At 38.0% G+C, this 24309-nt stretch overlaps 1 protein-coding gene across 1 annotated transcript in view; it reads left to right on the forward strand.

Moving 5' to 3' along the window:
- LOC134803718 (dynein axonemal intermediate chain 7-like) overlaps positions 1-7950 on the forward strand; it is a 66737-nt gene extending 58787 nt beyond the window's left edge. The window contains exons 18-23 of the mRNA XM_063776526.1: positions 1200-1275; positions 1891-2044; positions 2932-3080; positions 4270-4339; positions 6259-6360; positions 7811-7950. Of these exons, the coding sequence (XP_063632596.1) occupies positions 1200-1275; positions 1891-2044; positions 2932-3080; positions 4270-4339; positions 6259-6360; positions 7811-7948 (689 nt within the window). The 3' untranslated portion in view covers positions 7949-7950. The remainder of the gene's footprint in view (positions 1-1199; positions 1276-1890; positions 2045-2931; positions 3081-4269; positions 4340-6258; positions 6361-7810) is intronic.
- The last annotated feature ends 16359 nt before the right edge of the window (positions 7951-24309 follow it).

Below are 24309 nucleotides of genomic sequence, written 5' to 3' on the forward strand. Positions count from 1 at the left end.
TAATTTTACTCCTACTATTTAAAAAAGTACTTTTATTTACTTAATTTTACTTAAATACAAGACGCGCTAGTAAAAAGTGGCAACATTTTCTTACTTTTTTTGGTCTTGAATTACGTTTTGGAGATTAACTTAGTAATGAACTTTAATGGCCGTCACAATAGATCACTGCTTGGTCGACGTGGCACCCAAAGGGCCACAACACCCCAATAATTCAGGTACGCAGGCGCGCACACACACACACACGCACACGCACACACACACACACACACACACACACACACACACACACACACTCACACAATAATGTACACGTCACATACAAATTGGACAAAAGTTTTTCTTATATTTCATGCACTAGCTGTTTTTAAAATAAGTGGTGCATATTTGTATGTAAGGTACCTGGCAAAATACCGCATCACAATGCTGAGCCAGCACCTTTTCTGTGCCACGACACATGGCTTCATAATAGTTAATAGTTTTTAGTAATTAAGTTGTTCTGCATGTTCTTATCTTGTACTTTTCAATGCCATGTATGTTGCCAATGCCATGGATGTTGTGAGTATGAATAAAGAAATTATCTAGAGTCAGACCGAGAACAGTCTGCAGCGATTTTGATATTTTTGATAGCCCACGCAGTGCAAGTGTCATTTCAAACGTCAAACTTCTATGAAATTATGACGTGTAAGGGTCAAACAGATCACTGTGTTATGTCTTTCCTGTAGACATACACAAGAGTTAAGGGCTATAAAGGTTAATTTTCTTATTTAACCCTTATCCACGTGAAAAGGTCCTCCTTTTATTTAGAGAACTATGATAAAATCATTACTTACATGCCCACAAGCTGTTAACTATTGCCCACAGGAGAGAAAACTAGTGTGTTATCGCGAACAGCACATTTTTCTCTCCTCTGGGCAATAGTTAACAGCTTGTGGGCATGTAAGCAATGATTTTATCATAGTTCTCTAAATAAAAGGAGGACCTTTTCACGTGGATAAGGGTTAAATAAGAAAATTAACCTTTATAGCCCTTAACTCTTGTGTATGTCTACAGGAAAGACATAACACAGTGATCTGTTTGACCCGTAAATAACACTTGCACTGCGTGGGCTATCAAAATCGCTGCAGATTTTTCTTGGTCTAACTCTATCTATCTATAATATTTAATAACATTCATGAGCTGATTTATGTCTATGTTGGCAGGGCCGATCGGTATAGCCACGCTACGTTACAATAACATGCCCTACCAAGGATGGGATATGAAACCAAATCCGAACGGGTAAGGAAAAAGAAAGAAGAATTAATAACAAATCATTCATATGATTCATATCTATACTAGAATATTCTCCGTACCAAAGAAAATTGGTTGTAATCATAGAATAAGTAAAGAAAGAGTGGTAACTCCATACATCAGTTTTCTTACCAAAATGCGCGTTATTTCGTAGTCGACATCTAACGTCAAGTAGTGGAACTATCAGTACCCCTACTTGACACCAGATGTCACAAGTGTAACTACTGACGAAAAATGTACTACTAAAACAATTTACAACTAACATTATAATTAAAACTAGGTCCATGGGGTCCCAGCGCGCATAAGTTGTTCGCAGAAATCGCGAAGCGTCTGGTTGACGTAACTGGTGACCGAAGAGCTGGCGGCTACCTCGCACAAGCATTGCGGTACAGCGAGGAAATGCCGCCAGCATACTTGGTACAATGCCTCAAGGGCCTATATTAGATTTAACCTTGTTATTAATTTCTTTTAGTAATACCACTGTATATATCTTGTTTGTAAATAAATGACTCTTAAACTGATGTATGGAGTGAGCACTCTATGTAGTTTTTTCTCTGGTAGTGGCCAAAAACTATAGCAGGCACCCTATTGATGTATGTCCAGGAAAGGCGTCCTCCTGACCGTGACGGGCGCGTTTATAACGGTCACGTGGCTATGCATCGGCAACTCGGTCAAACTGAAGTGGCTAGCCAATGCAACCACTCGCGCGCTCAGGCAGCACATTGGGAAGAAATATTCGGTCAAAAAGATGGTGCAGGTAAAGATAAAGATAAGATAATTATGTAAAAAGTAATGAAATAAACGCATTTGTATTTTGTATTTGTATTTGTATAATTCGCCAGTAACTGGCCACTGTTAGTAATTGGCCACCCTAAACTAAAAATGAATTCTATTCACCTGTAAACAGAATTCATTTTAGTATAAGTTTTCAATAACTGGCCACCCTTCAATAACTAGCCACCTTATACCAGGCGTGGCTCACTCCGCGATTTCGTCGCTTTGCTACAGGTAGCTAAAAGTACATCCGTTCCGCCCCAATTTTGGGGAAAGCCATAAGCCACGCGTGGCTGTCGCCACCTAGCGGCCATATCTGTGCTGATCGTAACAGACGCGTTTTGTTAGAGATTGAGTCTTCTGTACCTAGTACTATTATTTATTCTGTGCTTATACTAAAATGAATTCTGTTTACAGGTGAATTGAATTCATTTTTCGTTTAGGGTGGCCAATTACTAAGAGTGGCCAGTTACTGGTGAATTACCCAGATAGGCATATTACAATGCGCTCATGAACGTCAAATAAAGCTACACCGGCTCCAACCCTACACCTCTGCCTCGAGACGATTTAAATCCCCCCTCAATTGGAGGAGGGTATCCCAATATGGGACCGGCAACAAACTCGGCGGGACACATCTTTTCAAAACATTACATCTTATAATTAACATGCAATACGAGTAAATAAGAAAAAATAATCTGTCACAGCTATACATTAACCCCCTTATTCATAAACGCGCTACAAACCTCAATTAGCTAATAATCGTTTGTTCTTATCTGTCATTTTGACTTATGTATTTGTAAGAAAGGGTTAAAACATAATTGAACTACATCGGGCACGTAAAGTTTTATGAATAAGGGTATTTAATTTCAGTTGATGCGCGCAGCGGCGTGCGACTTCTTTCCCGACTTCGACGGACACAACCACATAGAAGGCACGTGTCCGAAGGAGTGGGTCATCGAGCGGCACACTTACCACGCGATGGCTATGCTGAGCAGGGCGTATAACTTTCAATGGAGCAGGTACCTTAACTGAAAGGAAAAAATGCCAAGTACAAGTCCTAAATAAATGTAACATTTATTTTATCGGTAAATCAACTTTATGATATATTGATTTATACTATAAAATCGGGCAAGTGCGAGTCGGACTCGCGCACAAAGGGTTCCGTACCATATAAAAAAAAAAAAAACAAAAAAAAAGCAAAAAAAAAACGGTCACCCATCCAAGTACTGACCACTCCCGACGTTGCTTAACTTTGGTTAAAAATCACGTTTGTTGTATGGGAGCCCCATTTAAATCTTTATTTTATTCTGTTTTTAGTATTTGTTGTTATAGCGGCAACAGAAATACATCATCTGTGAAAATTTCAACTGTCTAGCTATCACGGTTCGTGAGATACAGCCTGGTGACAGACGGACGGACGGACGGACGGACGGACGGACGGACGGACAGCGAAGTCTTAGTAATAGGGTCCCGTTTTACCCTTTGGGTACGGAACCCTAAAAACGGGGCTATGAAGGAATTCAAAATATATACATACATAATATACAATTTCGTTTATTATCTGAGTATATAAATAAAAATATAGAGATATTATGTTTGAACACATTAGACGTTAAGTCCTTTTTTTTATTGGAGCATAGTTACCCACAAAGGAGCAAAGTAGCACCATTTTACGGTATTACATTAAGCGCCACTTGCACCATCCCACTAACAAGGGGCTAAACGGTTAAACCGTTAACCCAGTGTCAAATTGTATTGGTAACTATGGTAACTCCAGGTTTAACCGGTTAACCCCGGGTTAGTGGAATGGCGCAAGTGGCCCTCCTAAGTTAATTATTGAAACCGCTGGTGGCCTAGCGGTAAGAGCGTGCGACTCAATCCGGAGGTCGCGGGTTCAAGCCCCGGCTCGTACCAATGAGTTTTTCGGAACTTATGTACGAAATATCATTTGATATTTACCAATCGCTTTTCGGCGAAGGAAAACATCGTAAGGAAACCGGACTAATCCCAATAAGGTCTAGTTTACCCTCGGGGTTGAAAGGTCAGATGGCAGTTGCTTTTGTAAAAACTAATGCCTACGTCAATTCTTGGGATTAGTTGTCAAGCAGACCTCAGGCTCCCATGAGTCGTGGCAAAATGCCGGGATAACGCGAGGAAGAAGAAGACATTAAGTTAATGATTGAAATAAAATTATCTTCACCTACTTAGATGGAACGTTGGTGCTGGCAGCCGCAATATAGTGATGCAGCTGAGGGAGGCTGTGGACAAGAAACGAGAGGTAGGTTCAATCCATGGTCTAATAAAACATGGTCTTCTATTCCCAGAGTGACACGGGCCTACGTCACAATAACATTGCCACTTTATTTCAACATAACATGTTACATGGGTACATTATACCTATGGTTAATAAGTTAAAATATTTCTTTATAATTTTATAATTTTCATTTATATGAATTTTATCTTAAATTTTACAATAACACGTCATTTTTAATTATTCGTTAGAAATATCTTCCGATTCAAGAAAGAAATTTCAGACGTTCGGGTAATTCTGTTTACATTACTGGCAACACAGGATAGCGCTGTCACATTTGACAATTCGGATCTAGATAACTTCATGCCCTGACCGTCGTCCTTGTCGAACGCGTGTTAATTGTTATTTCCTTCTCGCTCAGTGTCAGCAGTCGCAGTGTTTTCCAAACTTTTCACGTCGTAAGCTTGGTAATTAATGTGTAACTGTGAATTAGTTTTTCAAACGTTTGTCTTGTATAGATAAATAAAGTTTAATTTAATACATTAGATTTGTTTTACTTTACTATGTTTCTACGTGAATAACTTAAAATTAATGCCGTTAAAATAATTTTCACCGTTGGTTAAAATTCTCCCACATTTTAAAGTTTGAGAACCTGTAAACAGCATGATGACGTAGGCCCGTGTCAGTTAGGTCATACGCGAATCTCGGAATAGAGTACCAGGCGGAGTATATTATTATACCATGGTTCAATCCACAAAACGGGCCTAGAAAATATATAAAAAATTCACTGTCTCGGGTTTTTTTTTATAATAAACTGATCGGCGATTGGCTCTAGTCACAACCTGATGGAAAGTGAAGACAGAGCCTAAGATGGAGCTCACCGGTTCAGTAATAGCCTATTCACTCTAGCTTTAAACAGACCGAGGTTATATTTCTCAGGGAATACAGATGACGGGAGCGCATTCCATGCCTCCCTCAAGGGGCAAGCCTCGAACTCACGACAATGGATCTCTAGCCCATGCTCTGCCAACTCAGCTACCGAGACTACACCCCACTGGTAGATGGTGGAAATATTCGCTGTCCATTCGACGAAGCCGTCTAGACAGGGCAATCATGCAGGGTAGGTCGCGCGCACCGAACTACATACATCGCCGTTGTATCGTGTGTCGGGTGTCGCCAGCCGTGTCTTATTTTAAATGTTTTAATAACATGGGCAGTTGTGTAAAAGACTATGACTATCCTACTGTGTTCTTGTGCGGTGTCAGCATTATGTTTGCACATCAAAGGCGTCGGTCCATTGTCACGTTTTACACTGTGCCACGGTTGTAGTATCGGTAGCTCAGTTCGTCTGACAGAGCATGGGCTAGAAATAATAGTGATCCAGTGTTGGGAGTTAGAGTGTCACCCGAGACAGTAAATTGTCTTGCTATAAACCAGTGGTGGGCAAAGTACGGCCCGCGGGCGATATCCGGCCCGCGAATGGATTTTATCCGGCCCGCCGCCGGTCGTATGAAATAATTAGAATATGGGCTATATGGCATTGGCCCACGATTATCACAAATCAAAATAAATTTTGGCTAGAATTCTGGCCCTCCCCTTAAATTTCCTAAACTTTCTGGCCCCCCATGAAGAAAGTTTGCTCCCTTCCGAGGTTTTCCCGAGGGTCTACAGTATGGGGTTCTTCAAAAAAGGAGTGTACAGGTTTTTAAAAGGTCGGCAACGCGCTTGTAACACCTCTGGAGTTGCAGGCGTCTATAGGCTACGGTGGCTGCTTACCATCAGGCGGGCCGTATGCTTGTTTGCCACCGATGTGGTATAAAAAAAAATACCACTGCTATAAACACTCGCCACGCGCGAATATGTAGTGTGTATATATCTACCCGCCGTAGGTTAGTGTGCCGAGATATTTTTTTTTTCTATTTAAACCTCGCTTTATATACTTGCAGGCCAAATTCAACCTGTTGTACGCGAATCCGAAACAGACGACCATTTTGAAATGCAACGAACTGAGCACGGAGTTAACTCTGGAACCCATGGTTGGACTAGGGGTAAGAACATTTCACTCGCCTGAAGAGGTTCCGAGCTGGAAGGCCCTCAAGTGTTCCGAGGTGCCTTCAGCGGAGTAAGCTGCCAGAGCAGCCCCAAATGATGGGCTCGCAAGAGCAACGCCGACGGGGTATCGGAGGTCTACAATCGAGTTCCCGAAACCCCGCCAACAAAGCGCGCGGCGGAACCCTGGGGTGTTCCGGTTCCGGTTTTAGTCCGTGGAAGTCGGACATACCCATTGAGCTTCTCCCGGGCCAAGTGATCCATAAGGGATTCCCCTGGGTCATAAAAAAGGGGTAAGGGCGTTTCAATTTACATTACGTAAGCGACTCGCCAATACTTTGAGCTACAATTATGCATTGCTTAAACATTGAATTTTTTACCAGACCAGCTGGTAAAGGCTCTCTTGACTTAATATTGTCTTCGGTTACCGCGATAGTCACTCATGAAATAAAACAATTGAAACGGATTATATCGCGTATATTGAATTCATTACTACATCCCGACGTTTCGAACCCTTTATAGTGTAAAGGGTTCGAAACGTCGGGATGTAGTATGAATTCAATTACTACATCCCGACGTTTCGAACTCTTTATAGTGTAAAGGGTTCGAAACGTCGGGATGTAGTATGAATTCAATATACGGCATACTTATACGCGATATAATCTGTTTCAATAGTTTTATCTCTCTTGAACTTTGAAGTGACTTTCCAAAAACTGATGAAGAAGTTGCATTTCATCCACATCTGTGGCAATGTAATGCAAATTTTGAGTTGTCTCCTTATATTGACTGGTAAAATTGACTTTTAAATTATGTTTTTGAATGAAAAATGTTTAATAATGTTCATTTAGATTTCATTTGGTTTGATTTTGTATGTAAGTAATGAAGTATTTATATTTTACAGTTAGGATTTTCCTCGCGATGGTGTGTTGAAAATTTTTGTGTTCACACGGTGGCATTTGTCCCTCATGCCGCGAAACCCTCGCAACGCTCAAGAAAAACTTACCATTTTCATGGAATCCTCCATTTATAATTCATCAATTATTGGTCACTGTTTAGTAACTGGCCACCTTATACTAAAAATAAATTCTATTCACCTATAAACAGAATTCATTTTAGTATAATGTGGCTAGTTATTGAAGGGTGGCCAATTATTGAAACCTTATACTAAAATGAATTCTGTTTATAGGTGAATAGAATTCATTTTTAGGGTTCTGTACCTCAAAAGGAAAAAACGAAATCCTTATAAGATCACTCGTGCGTCTGGTTGTCTGTCCGACCATCCCCTCCATCCCCCCCTTTATCTCCGAAACTACTGGGTCTATAATTTTGAAAAAAATATACAAAATAGTTCTTTACCTATGACAGATGACAGAAACCTATTAGATATGTGCAGTGCAGTTATTAGCCGGTGGCCAGTTTTTGACGATTTACCCTATATGTTTGTTTCAGTTCTACCCTGACCTGTTCACCCTGAACATGTCCTACGGGTCCGTGGACGCGCGCCGCGCCACCTTCAACATGAAGTTTAACCTGGTGGAGACCGTCTTCGGGATGCTGCAGGAGCTCAAGCTGTCTAGCTTTTCCTAAAATTATTTAACCGTTTGGACGCCAATGACCGATATATCCGCACCGCAGGTTCAACGCCAAAGACTGATTAATCGATCACAGACCACAGAGCAACATAGACCTACGTGCATACGCATAAAGTTCAATTTCAGTTTTGACACCTCGGTGACGTGGCGTCCGGGTGACTGCTTTTGTGTTTGACACGGCGTCGAAAAGGTTAAGGGCATTTCCACGTAAAAGTGTACCATTTACTTTTTTTGGAAAATCCATCAACTTTTGGGTTATTTCTACTCAGAATCACGAGGACTATCGATTTAAAACGAAAAATGTGTCCCAAAAAAATGACAGTTTTGCAACGCATTTTCACATACATTTCGTATGGACCGTTACAAAACTGACACCCAAAAGTTGTATAAAAAAGCTAGGGACACTTTTTTTTGTCTCGTTCAATAGTATTCGTGATTCTGAGTAACCCAAAAGTTGATGGTTTGTCGAAAAAAAGTGAATGGTACCGTTTTTTTCTGAAAACCCTCTTAAAAACAAGGTGTACTCCTACAGATGTAGTGCATAATTGTTTTCCATCGTATTTTCTCGGAAACGTTCGTATTTGTCATACTACTTCAGCCAACCTCAGTACTTTTGGTGCCGAAAGTGACTGAAATAGCAAGACACGTTCGTACGTAACATATGGTAACATTCCTTATACACGCTCGCCGGTTTAGGGTGCTCTTGACCTGGCCTTTCTTAACACGTTCACTCCGGCTTGAGGCAAATCCGCCCCAAGCTCGACTACACGCTGGTGCGGGGCTAAAAGTTCGTGTTATCTCTCTCGTGCGGGAGCTGTCGCCGTTTACTTACAAGGCGTACGATAAAGACAAATATACATTTCTTTAGGTTATTCAAACCCGGACTTGGTACAAAAAAAATGTTTGAGGTTGACCTTATTTTGAAATAAGCCCCAATCGGGTCCATATTGGGTCGCATAATAATTGATTGCCCTAATGTAATGTTACGCATAACACTCATTTCGCATAATTGTTATTGTGCTGGAAATATTAACAACTCTGAAAAATTATAACACAAACCTAACCTAACCTACCCTGTTCTACACAACCTATGCAAAATATTTTCGAAAATACTTTCTGTTTCAGCTGGAGAAAAAATATGCGAAAAGAGATTTATGCGTAACATTACATTATGACAATTAATTATTATGCGATGAGATAGGATCCCGCCCCAATCGCACTGGGTATATTTTATCAACACAGTGCGGGTTGGGGTTTATTTACGCCTCAAGAAAGTGACCCCAAGGCCGCACTGAGCGCGCGGAACGCCTGGCGACGCGGGAGTCGTTCGCTTGACGTTAGTGCGGTCATAGTTGTCGATAACTCGAACCACGCGTGTTTCACGTAGGTAAATAATTGGTAAGTAGGTACCTAAATACGAAAGCAATCGTAACCGATAGACAGTGTTTGCTAATTAGTTTAAATAATTAATACAAATAAACGGTGGACGGTGGCCCGCGCGAAGTTCCTGAGGCGCAATATGGCCCTCATGTATAAAAGTTTGGTACAATATCTCAAAAGACGTTTTTAGTCAATCTAATGCAGGGGATTAGATTGACTAAAAACGTCTTTTGAGATATTGTACCAAAGATGCTCGGTGAAATGATAATTTTTTCATCGATAATTTAGCGATAATTGCCATTCCCTTCACTAGTCTCAGATAAAATTTAGTGCGTTTTGGGGCCTAAAAGACCTCAAAAATTCTTTGGGTATTTTTTCTTTATCCAGAGGTCAGAAGCAACGGCGAAGCTAACTGTATATTAAACATTTACTGACAAATGGAGACAACACAAAAGAAAACACCTAATCCTCGTCTAGACAAAATTATGAAGGATGTAAGTAACTACTGAAATTTGGGGTCGATAAGGCCTCACCCGCACTGTAAAAGAACTTAGGTTTGGGCCGATTCGATCTCAACCGCACCAGTTTAAAGTTCACCAAGATTTGTCCCGCAGTGAACGTGTTAAGGATTTCCCCGATCTTGTAATCCACGAATATACACGAATCTGACCTATAAATGATGTAATTAATTTAAAGAATAAAAAAATCGAATCTTCATTAAAATCAGCCAAATCATGAAACTCTGTATATGAGGTAATTTGCCAGTAACTGGCCACCGGCCAATAACTGGCCACCCTTAACTAAAAATGAATTCTATTCACCTATAAACAGAATTCATTTTTGTATAAGGTTTCAATAACTGGCCAGCCTTCAATAACTAGCCACCTGATACTAAAATGAATTAGGTATTTAGTTTTTATATTAGTTTACATTTTTAGTTTTGGGTGGCCAGTTAATGGCGAATTACCCTGTAAGTACCTAATAAAAATACTTTCTAAGCACTTTGTTGTTTTTTTAGGGTTCCGTACCCGAGGTGTAAAAACGGGACCCTATTACTAAGACTCCTCTGTCCGTCAGTCTGTCTGTCCGTCAGTCTGTCTGTCTGTCCGTCAGTCTGTCTGTCACCAGGCTGTATCTCATGAACCGTGATAGCTAGACAGTTGAAATTTTCACACATGATGTATTTCTGATGCCGCTATAACAACAAATACTAAAAACAGTAGGTATAATAAATATTTAAGTGGGGCTCCCATACAACAAACGTGATTTGTTGGCCGTTTTTTTGCGTAATGGTACGGAACCCTTCGTGTGCGAGTCCGACTCGCACTTGGCCGGTTTTCTTATTATTAACACGTTCACTGTTCGAGCCCCGTATATGAGTCACGGCAAGGTATTACAAAGCTGTAAGGTTTACAATTCAGATCGGGACAGTGAACGTGTTAAAGACGATTCTGTCAATGTCCCTTCATTGGGAACATGGAGTATAGAGTAAAAGGAGCGAAATTTCTCATGTGTGCACGGTTCAAATTCCCCCCCGATTTGTACTTAGAGTACTTAATAACCGGAGTCGCCTTTTACCCTTTTCCAGGCCGCACTAATCTACAAGGTTTTCCCGAAAAATCCAAATATATTCCAATTAATCCAGCTTTGATGATTCATTTGAAGACAAGTCAAATCTCCCGAAAGTGCAATCCAATTTGAATCTTAAATCTGAATGCTATAGTTGAAATTCTAGTGGCGCGTATGTGGTCGATAAATCGAACTAGGCCTAGAAAAGGGTTAAGTTAGCTTACCCCTCTGCCGAAAACTTTGCACAATTGTGCAAACTTTAGTATGGACTGGCGTTTATCCGACATGGCTATTTGTACGTTATTACCATAAAGTAAATATATATAGAGTCGCCGACCCATACAAGCCTCGCTTAGTTCCACAGAAATTCAAGAGATGTCACTCAGAGCACCATTGGGCCTAAATAGATATTTGTGTCATTTGAAATCTTGCCAATTTTTAAATTAACATGTATAGTTCTAATTTATTTACTATATTACAACAAAAACCTTTTAAAACATCCATTTACACATAGTAAATCGACGTAGAAAAAAATAAATAAATAATGGCATGAACTATTCTAAGCGCCATCTATCGCATTATTAGACAGTTAGTTTCTTGCCGTTGTAACACATTAAATAGCTCGATTGTTTGAGAAAAACTATCAATAGATGTCACTGTAGTAAATCCCATAGACCTAGTATTACTTAGATGAGCTATACGCGTGCCTCCGTGAGGGACAAAACATACGCAAAGCGACAATATTAAAAACACGTTTTAACATTCCTGACAACATACCAAAAACAATCTACGTAATTTGGTCGGGTTATTTGTTGCCCACCATAAACCATACTAAATTTTTGGTGGGGAACAAACAAAAAGTGCGACTGTGACAAGGACAAGCAATAATACCGCTTTCTCTGCTACTCCTACTGAAATTTCCATAAGTGCATCTCGATCGGTCGTTTGGCCCCTCCCCCGTGTCATCTCTATATGATTGTACCTCTATGGTAAATCCTCATACTTAATGATCTTGATCATAAAGTTCGACCACAGAAACTTTGCAGCGCTAGATAAAAAATACTTTTAAAAAAAATAATTATCAAAATCGAACATCTCTGTAAAAAGTTATGCGTGGTCAACCATAAAAAAAAAAATATATACGCGTCGACTTGAGAACCTCCTCCGTTTTTTTTTCGTCGGTTGAAAAATCAGTATGCGACAACACCACAGAAAATGGATTAAATAGTCTTGATACTTATGAAATTTCTACCATATTTACCGTCTATGAAAAATTTAAGCTGTGCATTTATGGTTAAATAAGTTTAATTCCAACAATATATGTCACTATTAATATCTATACATATACTAAATGTTGATAAATAATATTGAGATATTTGTGAGAATATGACATTTGGCTTCATCAAAATTATTGAGCTTTTGTAATATCCGCGACGGCCTAGCAGTAAATAGGTACAGAGGGCCAACCGCAAACACCAACGTTCGCAAATTGCGAGCATCTTTCTCTTTTACTCCCATTAAGGCGTAATTATATTGACAGAGAAATTGCCCGCAATTCGCGAACTTCGGATTTCGGAAAAACGAAATAAACCATTAAAACAATAAACATACATTTAAAATAAATTTAAGCTTTAACTAGTAGGCCACCCATGCCGTAAGCATAAGCATGGAGGTTGTGGGTTAGAGGACTTCGATCTCAAAACCCACCTCGAACCAATGGGTTTTTCGAAATGTTAGAGAAAGTTCATAAGGTAATGCCTATACCTACTAGGTGTGTTCAATTTGGTGTGAAACCTTAGTCTAAACCAATATTATAATATATTATCTATTTATGTAATATAGTCGCACCAATAAAAGTCTGCAGCGGATTTGATAGCCCACGCAGCGTAAGTGTTATTTATACGTCATAATTTCATAGAACTTTGACGTTTAAAATGACACTTGCACTGCGTGGGCTATCAAAATCGCTGCACACTTTTTACGGTCTGACTTTAGATATGGTGCAAGTATTAAAATGTTTCATTCCACTTACCCGTCATCAACTCTAAATTTTGTAAACATTGTCGTTTTTGAGCTCGAATTGCCTAGTGCTGATTTTTTACTAGTGTAAAATTATTCGTCACGCGGAAAAGTAATTCCCGCACGCCGATTTTGTAAGGTTTCACCATGTTTTTCCCGTTCATCACAAAACACAACGAATATTTACCTAAACGATTTTGACAAACACATATGTACCATAGAGACGTACGTTTACTGACTATTGCGCTGCAAAGTTTCTGTGGTCGAACTCTATCAACATTATTAAATAATAATATAATTTTTGTTCTTAGAAACGTGATAATAATTAAAATAAATTAAACCTACATGGTACCATCACCCACACTGTTAATTGTACATTGGTGGACCTTATGCCTTTTGTATTAAGCTAATAAAGTCCACCGATGTACAATTAGCAGTGTTGCTGTTTGTACATTTATTTACTTAACCTTACGCATTGCAAAATTGTCCTCATTTATACATATATTTTAGGACAGTCTTACACCTTACACTAACCGACATACTTAGTAACAAAACATTGTAAATTCTTGAGCAGTTTAAATAGCAGGGCAGGTGACAAAAACTTGCTCAAAGAAAAGAGACATCCGACACTAAAAACATATCCGTATATGTATGAGAGCAATAATACAATGTGTAAATGTAAATAGATACTTATCTTATACATATTTTATGATCATATCAAAGCCATACAAGAGGTGTGGACAAATGGGAATAGACCATTAATATATACACACACAATTAAAAAACAAATAAATGTCCTATGAGGATTTGTACCCGGGACCTCCTACTTCATAGGCAGAGCAGGGTCACTGTCACTAATGACTAGCTAGGAGGCCGTAGAAATAATATACAATTTATTTCATTATATATTTAAATTAAGTACAGACAACGTCGTATAGTAAATAGCATCCAAAGTATTCAAATAGTTCAGTACGCCATACAAATAATTATGGTGTACCGAACTATTTGAATACTTTGGATGCTACCTACTATATGACGCTGACTGTACTTATATAACAATTGACAAATCAGACTGGTAGCCACACTCTAATGGCTAATCTAGGATTAAAACTTTTTAGTGGCTGGCCATCTTTGTCAAAATATTGAGCCTCAAACCACATCAAATATTTAAGTATATTGCCAAATTGGTTATTGGTGGGTAGACAAAATAAAGTCACTATCATGTTAAACATTGAATTTATTAATTGTATTTTATTATTTTTAAGAGAATCTTCATAGCATGTATCTGTCCGTCGATACAGGAATCAATCTCAACCATCTTCCACTCAAAATATTTTACTTGTGGTACAGAGATGCATTGACTATTTCATCTTCACTCTCTTGTTGCATACATTGCTACTTCTAGTGGCTAGAGGCTGGGTCCTGAAATCAGAAACATATTTGTTATATATAAAATGTAATATCACACTAAAGTTAATACACAGTCACAATAAGGTGTCGCTGCGGGGCAAGCGTGGCTGGCCTTCACATTGGAGTCTGTTTGCAAATTGATTACATACATTTGCTTACTTTCACTTGCATTAAGTGGCAAACACTAACCATTGTATATTTAGACCAAGAAAAGTCTGCAGCGATTTTGATAGCCCCACGGACGTAGAGAGTAAACTGGATAGTGTACACTGGCCAAAAAGTGTGTCCACATGAGAGGTCAAACCTGAGCCCTCCATCTCTTTCTAATTAGGGTGACCATAAGTCATATGAATGTGGGATATTAGCTTAAGATGGAATGTATAGTTTCGCCAGGATCTTTTCTCATTCGTGCATAATCAGAGAGAATCATACTGTATTTTCCCTATGCTAGTATAATTGCCCCAGAAAAGAGATGGATATAGTTTTTTTTTCTCTTCTGTAAAACGCTTCACACAACCTTACTTAATTTAGTTGTTATAAAAACTGTTACAGATGGGATGGGCGTATTGAATCGCGATCATGGTCGATTGTGAGGAAGGTGGTCCGCCGTACGTCCATTAAAAAACACAGCTATATTTAAGAGAGAGCGAGACAGATATCCAGGGTGGGGTAAAACGTTGTACTAGGTAACTAGGTAATTCGCAAATCGTGTCGATTAAAAACACTGCCTTCGGTCGTGTTTTAATTTATCACCACTCGTTACGAATTTAATTCCTACTTTCAACACTTGTATCGCAAATATCTTTATATTAATACTATACCGATTAGTTATCGATACTAGTCATTTTGTCAAGCCCTAGCGTAGCGTAGCGTAACAATTTATGTTTATACACGAAATAATCTTGATTATTGACTAAAATAATAAAATATTAGCACACAACGAAATAAAAACTTACATTTAACTGTGTAAACTGGCATCTTACACTATTTATGCTCCTCATAATTTAACAAAATACAAGTTTCAAGTTTCTTTATTTGGCCAAGTAACAAAAGAACGTTACATCTAGCAAGTCAAATACAGGGCATTGCTAAAACTAATCATGCAATGTCTTAATAGGTAGATAAAATTATACAAATCAAAATTTATTATTAACATAGTAAATGATCAAATAGGTAAGGTCAATTTCATAGTGTAAATAAAGCATGCTTAGAATTATTTTATATAAGAAAGTCATTATTTTTCATTTTATCTGTAAATTCATTGATTGAGTAAAATGGGTTACATTGAAAGAAACGTTTAAGTTTACTTTTAAATTCTATATATGTTAAATTCGTTATTTGTAAAGGCAATAGGTTGTAAAGGGTAACTTTTAGGGAGATACCTTGCTTAAATGTTTTTATTAGCTTTGTCGTAGGAACGCACAGCTTATCCTTATTACGCGTGTTATATGTATGAATGTCCTTCCGTGATTTAAAATCATTTTTACTTCTATGGATTTCTAACAGGCTATTAAATATAAATAATGAAATTACTGTCATAATTCGACTTGTTATAAAGAATTCTCTGGCTGAAGTGCCTTTGCGTAAACTAAATATGGTTCTTATAGCTCGTTTTTGTGATATAAGAATTCTTTGTACTCCAACAGCATTGCCCCAAGCAGGGACAGGAACCGGTTACCTTAACCGGGGTTTTTCATAGGGTTATTTTAGAGGTGTTTATAAAAACCCCTACCATAACGGTAACCGCTTAATAAGGTAACACTTTGATTCGGTAACCGTATCAGATCGAGTTAACCTCTGTTACCGGTAACCGAAATAAAAACCCAGTCTATTCAGTTACCTCATTATGAGGTTTTTGACCAGTTCAAACGATTGTAATCTTTACGCACACTTAAATTCAACTTATTATTGAATAACCGAGGTTGGCATGGGCGGTCTATGAAGCCTCCAGTTTTTTTGCCTTTCCTTTGTTTATCTTTATACCTACTTGTGTGGTGTGTTCTTATTATAAATATTATTATATTATAACTAAAATAATTAAAATAAATAAATTAAATAAGTATAATAAATAAAATAAATAAAATAAATAAAATAAATAAAATAAATAAAATAAATAAAATAAATAAAATAAATAAAATAAATAAAATAAATAAAATAAATAAAATAAATAAAATAAATAAAATAAATAAAATAAATAAAATAAATAAAATAAATAAAATAAATAAAATAAATAAAATAAATAAAATAAATAAAATAAATAAAATAAATAAAATAAATAAAATAAATAAAATAAATAAAATAAATAAAATAAATAAAATAAATAAAATAAATAAAATAAATAAAATAAATAAAATAAATAAAATAAATAAAATAAATAAAATAAATAAAATAAATAAAATAAATAAAATAAATAAAATAAATAAAATAAATAAAATAAATAAAATAAATAAAATAAATAAAATAAATAAAATAAATAAAATTAATTAAATTAATTAAATTAATTAAACAAATATAACAAATTAAACTAATTAAATAAATGAAATAAATTAAAAAAAAATTCAACTAATTCAATAAATTAAATCAATTAAATAAATAAATTAAATTAAATTAATTTAATAAGTAAAATCAATAAAATCAACAAAATATAAATAAAGTAAATAAAATAAACAAATTTTTTAGTATTTTTTTTAGTTCTGACGGCACATCACTAAAACTACTTTAATGTAGCAAACCAGTAAGCAACCGATAATAAAGGTTACCATAACTGAATGAAAACCTGTTAAAAACCCTTAACAAAAACCCTATCGCGATGGGGTTTTGAGATTAACTCGGTTAAAGGTTAGGGTTACCGTTTCAATAAGGTTACCATTACAATCAGGTAACAGTATGATAGGGTTACCGAATGATACGGTAACCGAATCGATTGGGTTACCGAATTGATAGGATTAAGCGTAAAGAGGGGTTTTCCGGTCCTTGGCCCCAAGTAGTTACGGCATAATTTAGATGAGCGTGAACAAGTGCGTAGTAAGCCGATATAAGTGTCTTACGATTTATTAAGGGCCTCAGTTTTAATAGTGCGTAATTTCCAGAAGCAATTTTATTACAAATTTTGTCAATGTGAAATGAGTGGTTTATTTTATTGTCAATGTGATATCCTAGAAATATTGTGTTAGTTACATTTGTTAATCCTATGTCACTAGTATTTATGCTGTCAATTTTATTTTTATTTTGGTATGTCAATATTGTAGTTTTGTTAGAGTTTAAAATAATTCCGTTAGCATTAAACCATTTTCCAAGCGTTATCATGATACTCTTAATTTTCTGTTCCAGATTAACTAGGTCTGTATCTTTTAAGCCCACATGTGTATCGTCTGCAAATAGGGTAACCATAGCGTAATTAGGTATGCACTCAGGTAGATCATTTACATAAATTAAGAATAAAATTGGGCCCAAGATAGACCCTTGCGGTACACCAACATTGACATTGATTTCACGCGAACATGTTCCATACCTATCACTATCAATAATATATAATATATGGTAATAATATATAATATAATGTATGGTGTGTTCATATACGTGATGACTTCCCTTTTGCATACTTAAGCTATTCTTTAAGCGTAAGCGTCATCGTAGATCTGTGATTGCAAGAAAATTTTCAAATCTGCCGCCTTTGTATACTGACGGAAATGTGTGTCCAACCTATATATAATCGATTACATATATATAAATAGTTAGAATTAACGTTTCAGTAATTAAATATTATGTAAGTATAGATATGAGTCTGTAATGTCTAAGGACTATGGGTTTAATTTTTGGCAATTATATAGCTCTCATTACATGAATCGAATAATTAAACATGCCGAAATAAGTATATCTTTATTTATTTATTAGTATACTATTTAGGTAAACTTATTTTTACATTAAGTACGTAATAACAATTCTGTAAGACCGATCCAAATAGTACCGACATCATAGTCACCCTGTGAAATAATAGGCAAAACCTAATCTGTAGGTTTTAATTAGCAAAACATGACGTATGAGAATGACAATATGAATTAGGCATATAGGATAGAAAAATAATAAATGTTATAAGAAAGAGGTTCACTACATTCACCCGGGCCAGATATAGTCGGATAAATACTTCGGCGAATTCCGGATTCTGCCAGACCTCCGGGGTTGCTCTGCACCTGCGGGTTCATTGCCATCAGGGCTCAGTGGCTCTGGCACTTCTTGCAGAGTTTCGGATGGCGATTGCGACAGCGGAGTGGCGAACGGCGAATCTTGGCCTGAGTGAGTCGGTGATGAATTCGGCGTATTCGGTGGCGAACATGAAGGTGGCGGTGACTGTGCTCTTTCGGGGTCGTTATCTACATACTCGTTATCCCCAGGGATATTCCGTTCACAGCACCCGAGAGGAGCTAGGTGACGGTTGGACACAGTCGTCTCTCGTCCATCCTCAGTCCGTACGTATGAATACGTGGGATTGGTTTCTATTACCTCCACTTCTTCTACTAACGGTTGGTACATCGATTTTCGATTAAATCGTCGCATAAGGACCTTGTTTGAGCTAGTTAGCCATGTCGGAATTGATTCTCCATTTGGTGATTTTCGCGGATGGCGGAACATCCTCTCATGTGGCGTGCAGTTCGTAGTTGTGCATAGCAGGGAACGTATTGAGTGCAACGCTTGCGGAAGGACATCCTCCCAACATTCTATTGGTAGGTTTCTAGACTTGAGCGCTAGCTGAATAGATTTCCACAGGGTTCCATTCAGTTTCTCGACTTGGCCATTTCCTCGAGGATTGTATGGCGTCGTACGACTTGTTGCTACTCCTCTAGAGTTAAAATAGTCCTTCACCTCATCCGACAAGAACGATGTCCCACGATCGGAGTGTACGTAGGCAGGCATGCCAAACATACTAAAAATGCTGTCTAAATGTTTGATAACAGTTTTGGCGCTTATGTCGGAGCATGGAAAGGCAAACGGAAATCGGGAATACTCATCGATCACTGTTAAAATGTATTTGTTACTTGATCTAGACGGTACCGGCCCTTTAAAATCCATGCTCAGTCTTTCAAATGGCGCTACAGCTTTTATTAGTCTATTTTGTGGATCTGCTTTAGAGAATCTAGGCTTAACTTCTGAGCAGATGCGACATTGGTTCGTCATGTTCCTTATTTCTTCAATGGAATATGCCAAGTTTTTGGAACGAACCCAATGTGCCATTCTTGTCACTCCGGGGTGACAGAGAGCTTCATGTAGAGACTGCAGCTTCGCAGGTGTATCGACGATGGCGCAGACACGGGAGAGGGCATCCGCTACATGGTTCTGCGTGCCGGGTCTGTACACTATATCATATTTGTATGGAGACAGCTCCAGGCGCCAGCGCTGAATTTTCTCATTTTTGATTTTACTGGTATGTTTTTTGTCAAACATAAAGGAAACAGAACGCTGATCAGTGATGAGCAGAAATAGCTTCCCGATGAGAAAATGCCGCCATTTCTTTTAGGATTCAACGATCGCATAAGCTTCTTTCTCAATCGCCGAATGGTTCTGTTCACTTTGATTGAGTGTTCTCGAATAGAATGCTACAGGCCTGCCAGCCTGTGAAAGCGTCGCTGCAATCGAGTGCTCCGATGCATCTGTCTCAACCGTAAATGGAACGTTGTCGTCAATGGCGTGAACACACGATTTTACTATGTAGTTCTTAAGATCTCCGAAATCTTTAATCATTGTATTGGTTAGTGGAAATGTCTTTGTTTTCGCTAGCTCGTGTACTTTTTCAGAGAAGTTTGGTATCCACTTTGAATAGTGTGCGAACATGCCCAGGGCTCTGCGCATACTGGGCAAGTCATGAGGAGGAGGTAAGTTTAAAAGAGGCTCTAATCTGGCACTGTCAGGTTTGATAACATTATTAGCGATCGTATAGCCAAGTATATTAATGGAAGATTGTTTAAAAATAGATTTGGATTCATTGAGAGTCAGGCCATACTTTTTAGCAGCTGTCAGAAAGTTTTGCAAGTTCGTATCATGCTCTTCAGGTGACTTGCCACATATTGTTATGTCATCGAGATAGGCAAATGTGCCTGCCAGATTTTCTGTCCGAATAAGCCAATCTATGGTTCTTTGGAAGCTAGAAACTCCATTGGTAACACCAAAAGGGATGCGGCGGAATTGGTAAAGATTTCCGGCAGCTTCGAACGCAGTAAAATGTCTCTCCTCTGGCAAAATTGGCACCTGGTGATAGGCACTCTTCAAATCTATAGCGCTGAAGACGGAGTATTTAGCCACTTTTGAAATCAATTCTTCAATGCAGGGAAGCGGGTAAGCATCTAGTTCAGTGTATTGATTAATAGTTCTTGAGTAGTCGATTACAAGACGTTTCTTATGGGTTGTAGATTTCGTAATTAGTACCTGCGCTCGCCACGGCGACCTACTTTCTTCGATGATACCTTCCTTTAAAAGGTTCTTTATCTCCTCCTCAATAAAGCGTCGATCGTCGTCACTGTACCGCCGTGACTTGATGGCAATCGGTTTGTATCCAGACGTTATGTTTGCAAATAAAGGTACTGCAGGCACGGACGCTGCAGCCACATTACAGACAACTAAGGGTTCTCTCGGATCGCCAAAATCGAATGCGATAGAAGAATGTTGAGCCAATACGTCGAGGCCAATAATGACGTCGGAACATAGATCTTCTACTAGCAGTAGCCGTAAGTTCTCATATGAATGCTTACCCAATGTAAGATCGATACTTATTTCTCCTGCAACTGGTGCACTATGACTTAGCGAGGCCATGGATATTGTCTGCTGGCTGGGCTTACTTGTCAAGGAACATGTCTTAGCAAATTTGGAATCCATAAAGCTCTTGGCACTGCCAGTATCTAGCAATACTTCAGCTTTGATACCGTTGATGTACGTAGGCATCGTTGTTCTGCGTAACGATGATGGTGATGCAGCGACGATGCTGGAACTGACATTATTCGTATCAGATATTGCAGCGCTGGTTTGATTCTTGCTATGACATACGTTAGCGAAATGTCCCTTCTTATTGCAAAGCTGACAAGAAGCGTCGAAGGCAGGACAGGTCTTGCGTGGATGCACACGTCCTCCGCAGAAGAAACATTTTCGATTAGAGCGCAAGGCTGGCGCGGCAGCGGAAGTGTTTTCGCTTGGACCAGCTGTATTGCGTATATTCTCAATAGTTGCATTCACAGGGGTCGTGCTGCTGTAATGTAATGTGTTGACTTCTGCCATCTCTAGGGAACGAGCTTGGTTGTGTGCTTCATCTAACGTTAGGCTCAAGTTCTCAAGAAGCCTTTCTCTTATTTTTGTTGAAGAGATTCCTGCTATGAAGGCATCACGGATATTGTCGTTCCGGTTTGTATTGCCATCGACGGCAGTGAAGTCACAGTCTTTAGATAATTGTTTCAGAGCTTGAATATATGTGTCGATTGTCTCTTCACTGTTCACTGTTTTGCTTTCGTGTAGCGAGAGCATGACGCGCGTAAAGGATGTTCTTAGGTTTTACGTAAATCCCGTCTAGTACGCGTATTGCTTGTTCGTAAGTTTGACACTCGCTTATGTAGTTATAGACATTTGGAGACAGATGATTGATTAAAATATTTAGCTTGACCTGATCGGAAGAGAGAACTTGCACCGCGAGGAAGTTGTTGAAGGTCTTCTTCCAATGTTCCCATTCTGCGGCCGCGGTGCTTTGCGATGGGTCTCCTTCAAAGCACTCAGGGCGTAAATACTTATCCATTCGTAATTAGTCGTTCATGTTTTGCTAATTAAATTGAAATAATAGGCAAAACCTAATCTGTAGGTTTTAATTAGCAAAACATGACGTATGAGAATGACAATATGAATTAGGCATATAGGATAGAAAAATAATAAATGTTATAAGAAAGAGGTTCACTACACCCTGTTTGGCAATATTTTCTTGTATTGTACACGTGTGTGTGTGTGTGTGTGTGTACACGAAAAATACGTCATCAAGTTGGGGATACCAATTAATATTCAAAGTTACTACAATTTCTACCATATTCAATTTAATTTTTTTTTGTTGTGCACATGCTTGGTTTAATCAGTTAATAATATTGACATCATAATAATTAACAAATTACTTAAAAGATATCAGAACTGCAATCGGAATATAGCATTAAAATAGTATAAGAAGGTAATTACTTTCAGTAGTATATTAATATAAATACTGCCACAATGGTATCTTTTTTACATTGGCAACATGTGCGAGTGAGACACGGGGCTCTGGTTTTTCTATCTCATGTGGACCGTTCTCTCTAGTCTGGTACGAACAACTTTCTTGCTCGGTGATAAGGTTCAATTTAGTATGACAAAAAAAGTGACAACTCGCTTCCGATTAATATATAACTTCCTGGATAGCCCATGCAGTGCATGTGTTATTTAAAATAACACTAAATACTTTGGAATCTTTCGCTAATCAATATTAGCATGGGGGGTTAAAATAAAACTTGACAATAGTTATTCGTTTTACAAGGGGGCAAAGCAGTTATTTAACCGCTCATGGCGCTCATGCTAATGTTGTTTCCCGAGCAAGCAGAAGATTTGAACTATGACAGTAGCGAGTGGTTCGAGAAGTAGAATCTTGAGCGTTGTGAGAATTCAAGGCACGAGGGTTAAACAAACATTGCCACCTAATGAAACACAAAATTTATCACCACGCCAACGCAGGGAAAATACCAACTATAAAATACCAAAAAAATCAAATCCACATGAACATTATAAAGAATTTATAATTCAAAATCATCATTTAAAAGTAAATTCTACCAGCTAACATAAGGAAACTGAAAAGTTAGATCGGATTACTTTGCCCCACATGTGGGAAAAATGCAATTTTCGCATTAGTATTTGAACAATCAAGAGCCTTTACCAGTTGGTGTGGTGATAAATTATTTAATTAACCTTTGTATTCAAAACAAACTTACCTGAAGTGGCAAACAGTAGACACTGTCAGATTAATATGTAGATTTTAGGATTAGTAGTGTTCCGTTACTACATCGGCAATTCACGTCATCATCACGGGTCTTTCCGTCTATTGTAGACGATTTATTCATTGCTGTTTAGACAACGGGTTTGGTGACTGTGGAGGCCGATGCGTGAGCGGCACGACCTCCCACATTTTGGGCAGAGAAAGCTCATGCCACCTGAGGTTCCAGTCCTTTCTTTCTGCGACACCTTCTGCTATCTGCTATCTTAAACCAGGCTTGGTCGCATAATCTTCTCCCCTCCACTACACGCTTGCGCCATCCATCACGGTCTTTAGCTAAGGCTTCCCAGGTATGGTGGTCGATTTCAAATGCAGACATGTCTCGCTTAGCACAGTCTTTAAAGCGCCGCATCGGTCTTCCAACGTTCCTTTTAGCATACCTACGTAACTGCACCAAGCAAGACACGTCTAGGTATTATATTTACGTACTTGTACTATATTTCAAATGAAGCTATAATATAAAATTAAAAAGTTTGTATAAACAGAAACAAAGCAAAGGCATCAAACGCGATGCCGGTTCGTGACGACTTTGTGTGTGTGACAGTTTATTTTTAGTGTTGCCGTTGAAAGTTCTTTCTTGTCCCTAAATAGAGCTTTTATGATTTATTATTATACAATATTATTAGTTCAAATAAAATATGATATTCCAAAAGACTACAAATAATATTATATAGTACTTAAATTCCAAAATAATGAAATGGCTCAGTGTCCATTTCTGCTTTTTTAAGGAACAGGATTACCCTGAAGTAGGGGACTAATTTTAAAATAGCAATAATCAGTACTTTATGCCGTTTTTGACGTTTCTGTGCACGCTGTTGTCTGTCTATACTTAAAGGTCACGTAATTAGTGATACAAACACCTGCCTGGTCGATATAAGCAAAATTAGATATATTTACCTATTCTAATTACAACAGAAAAAGTATATAAAAACAAAAATTAAATG

The sequence above is a fragment of the Cydia splendana genome, chromosome 27 (assembly GCF_910591565.1).
Source record: "Cydia splendana chromosome 27, ilCydSple1.2, whole genome shotgun sequence".
Taxonomy (NCBI): Eukaryota; Metazoa; Arthropoda; class Insecta; order Lepidoptera; family Tortricidae; genus Cydia; species Cydia splendana.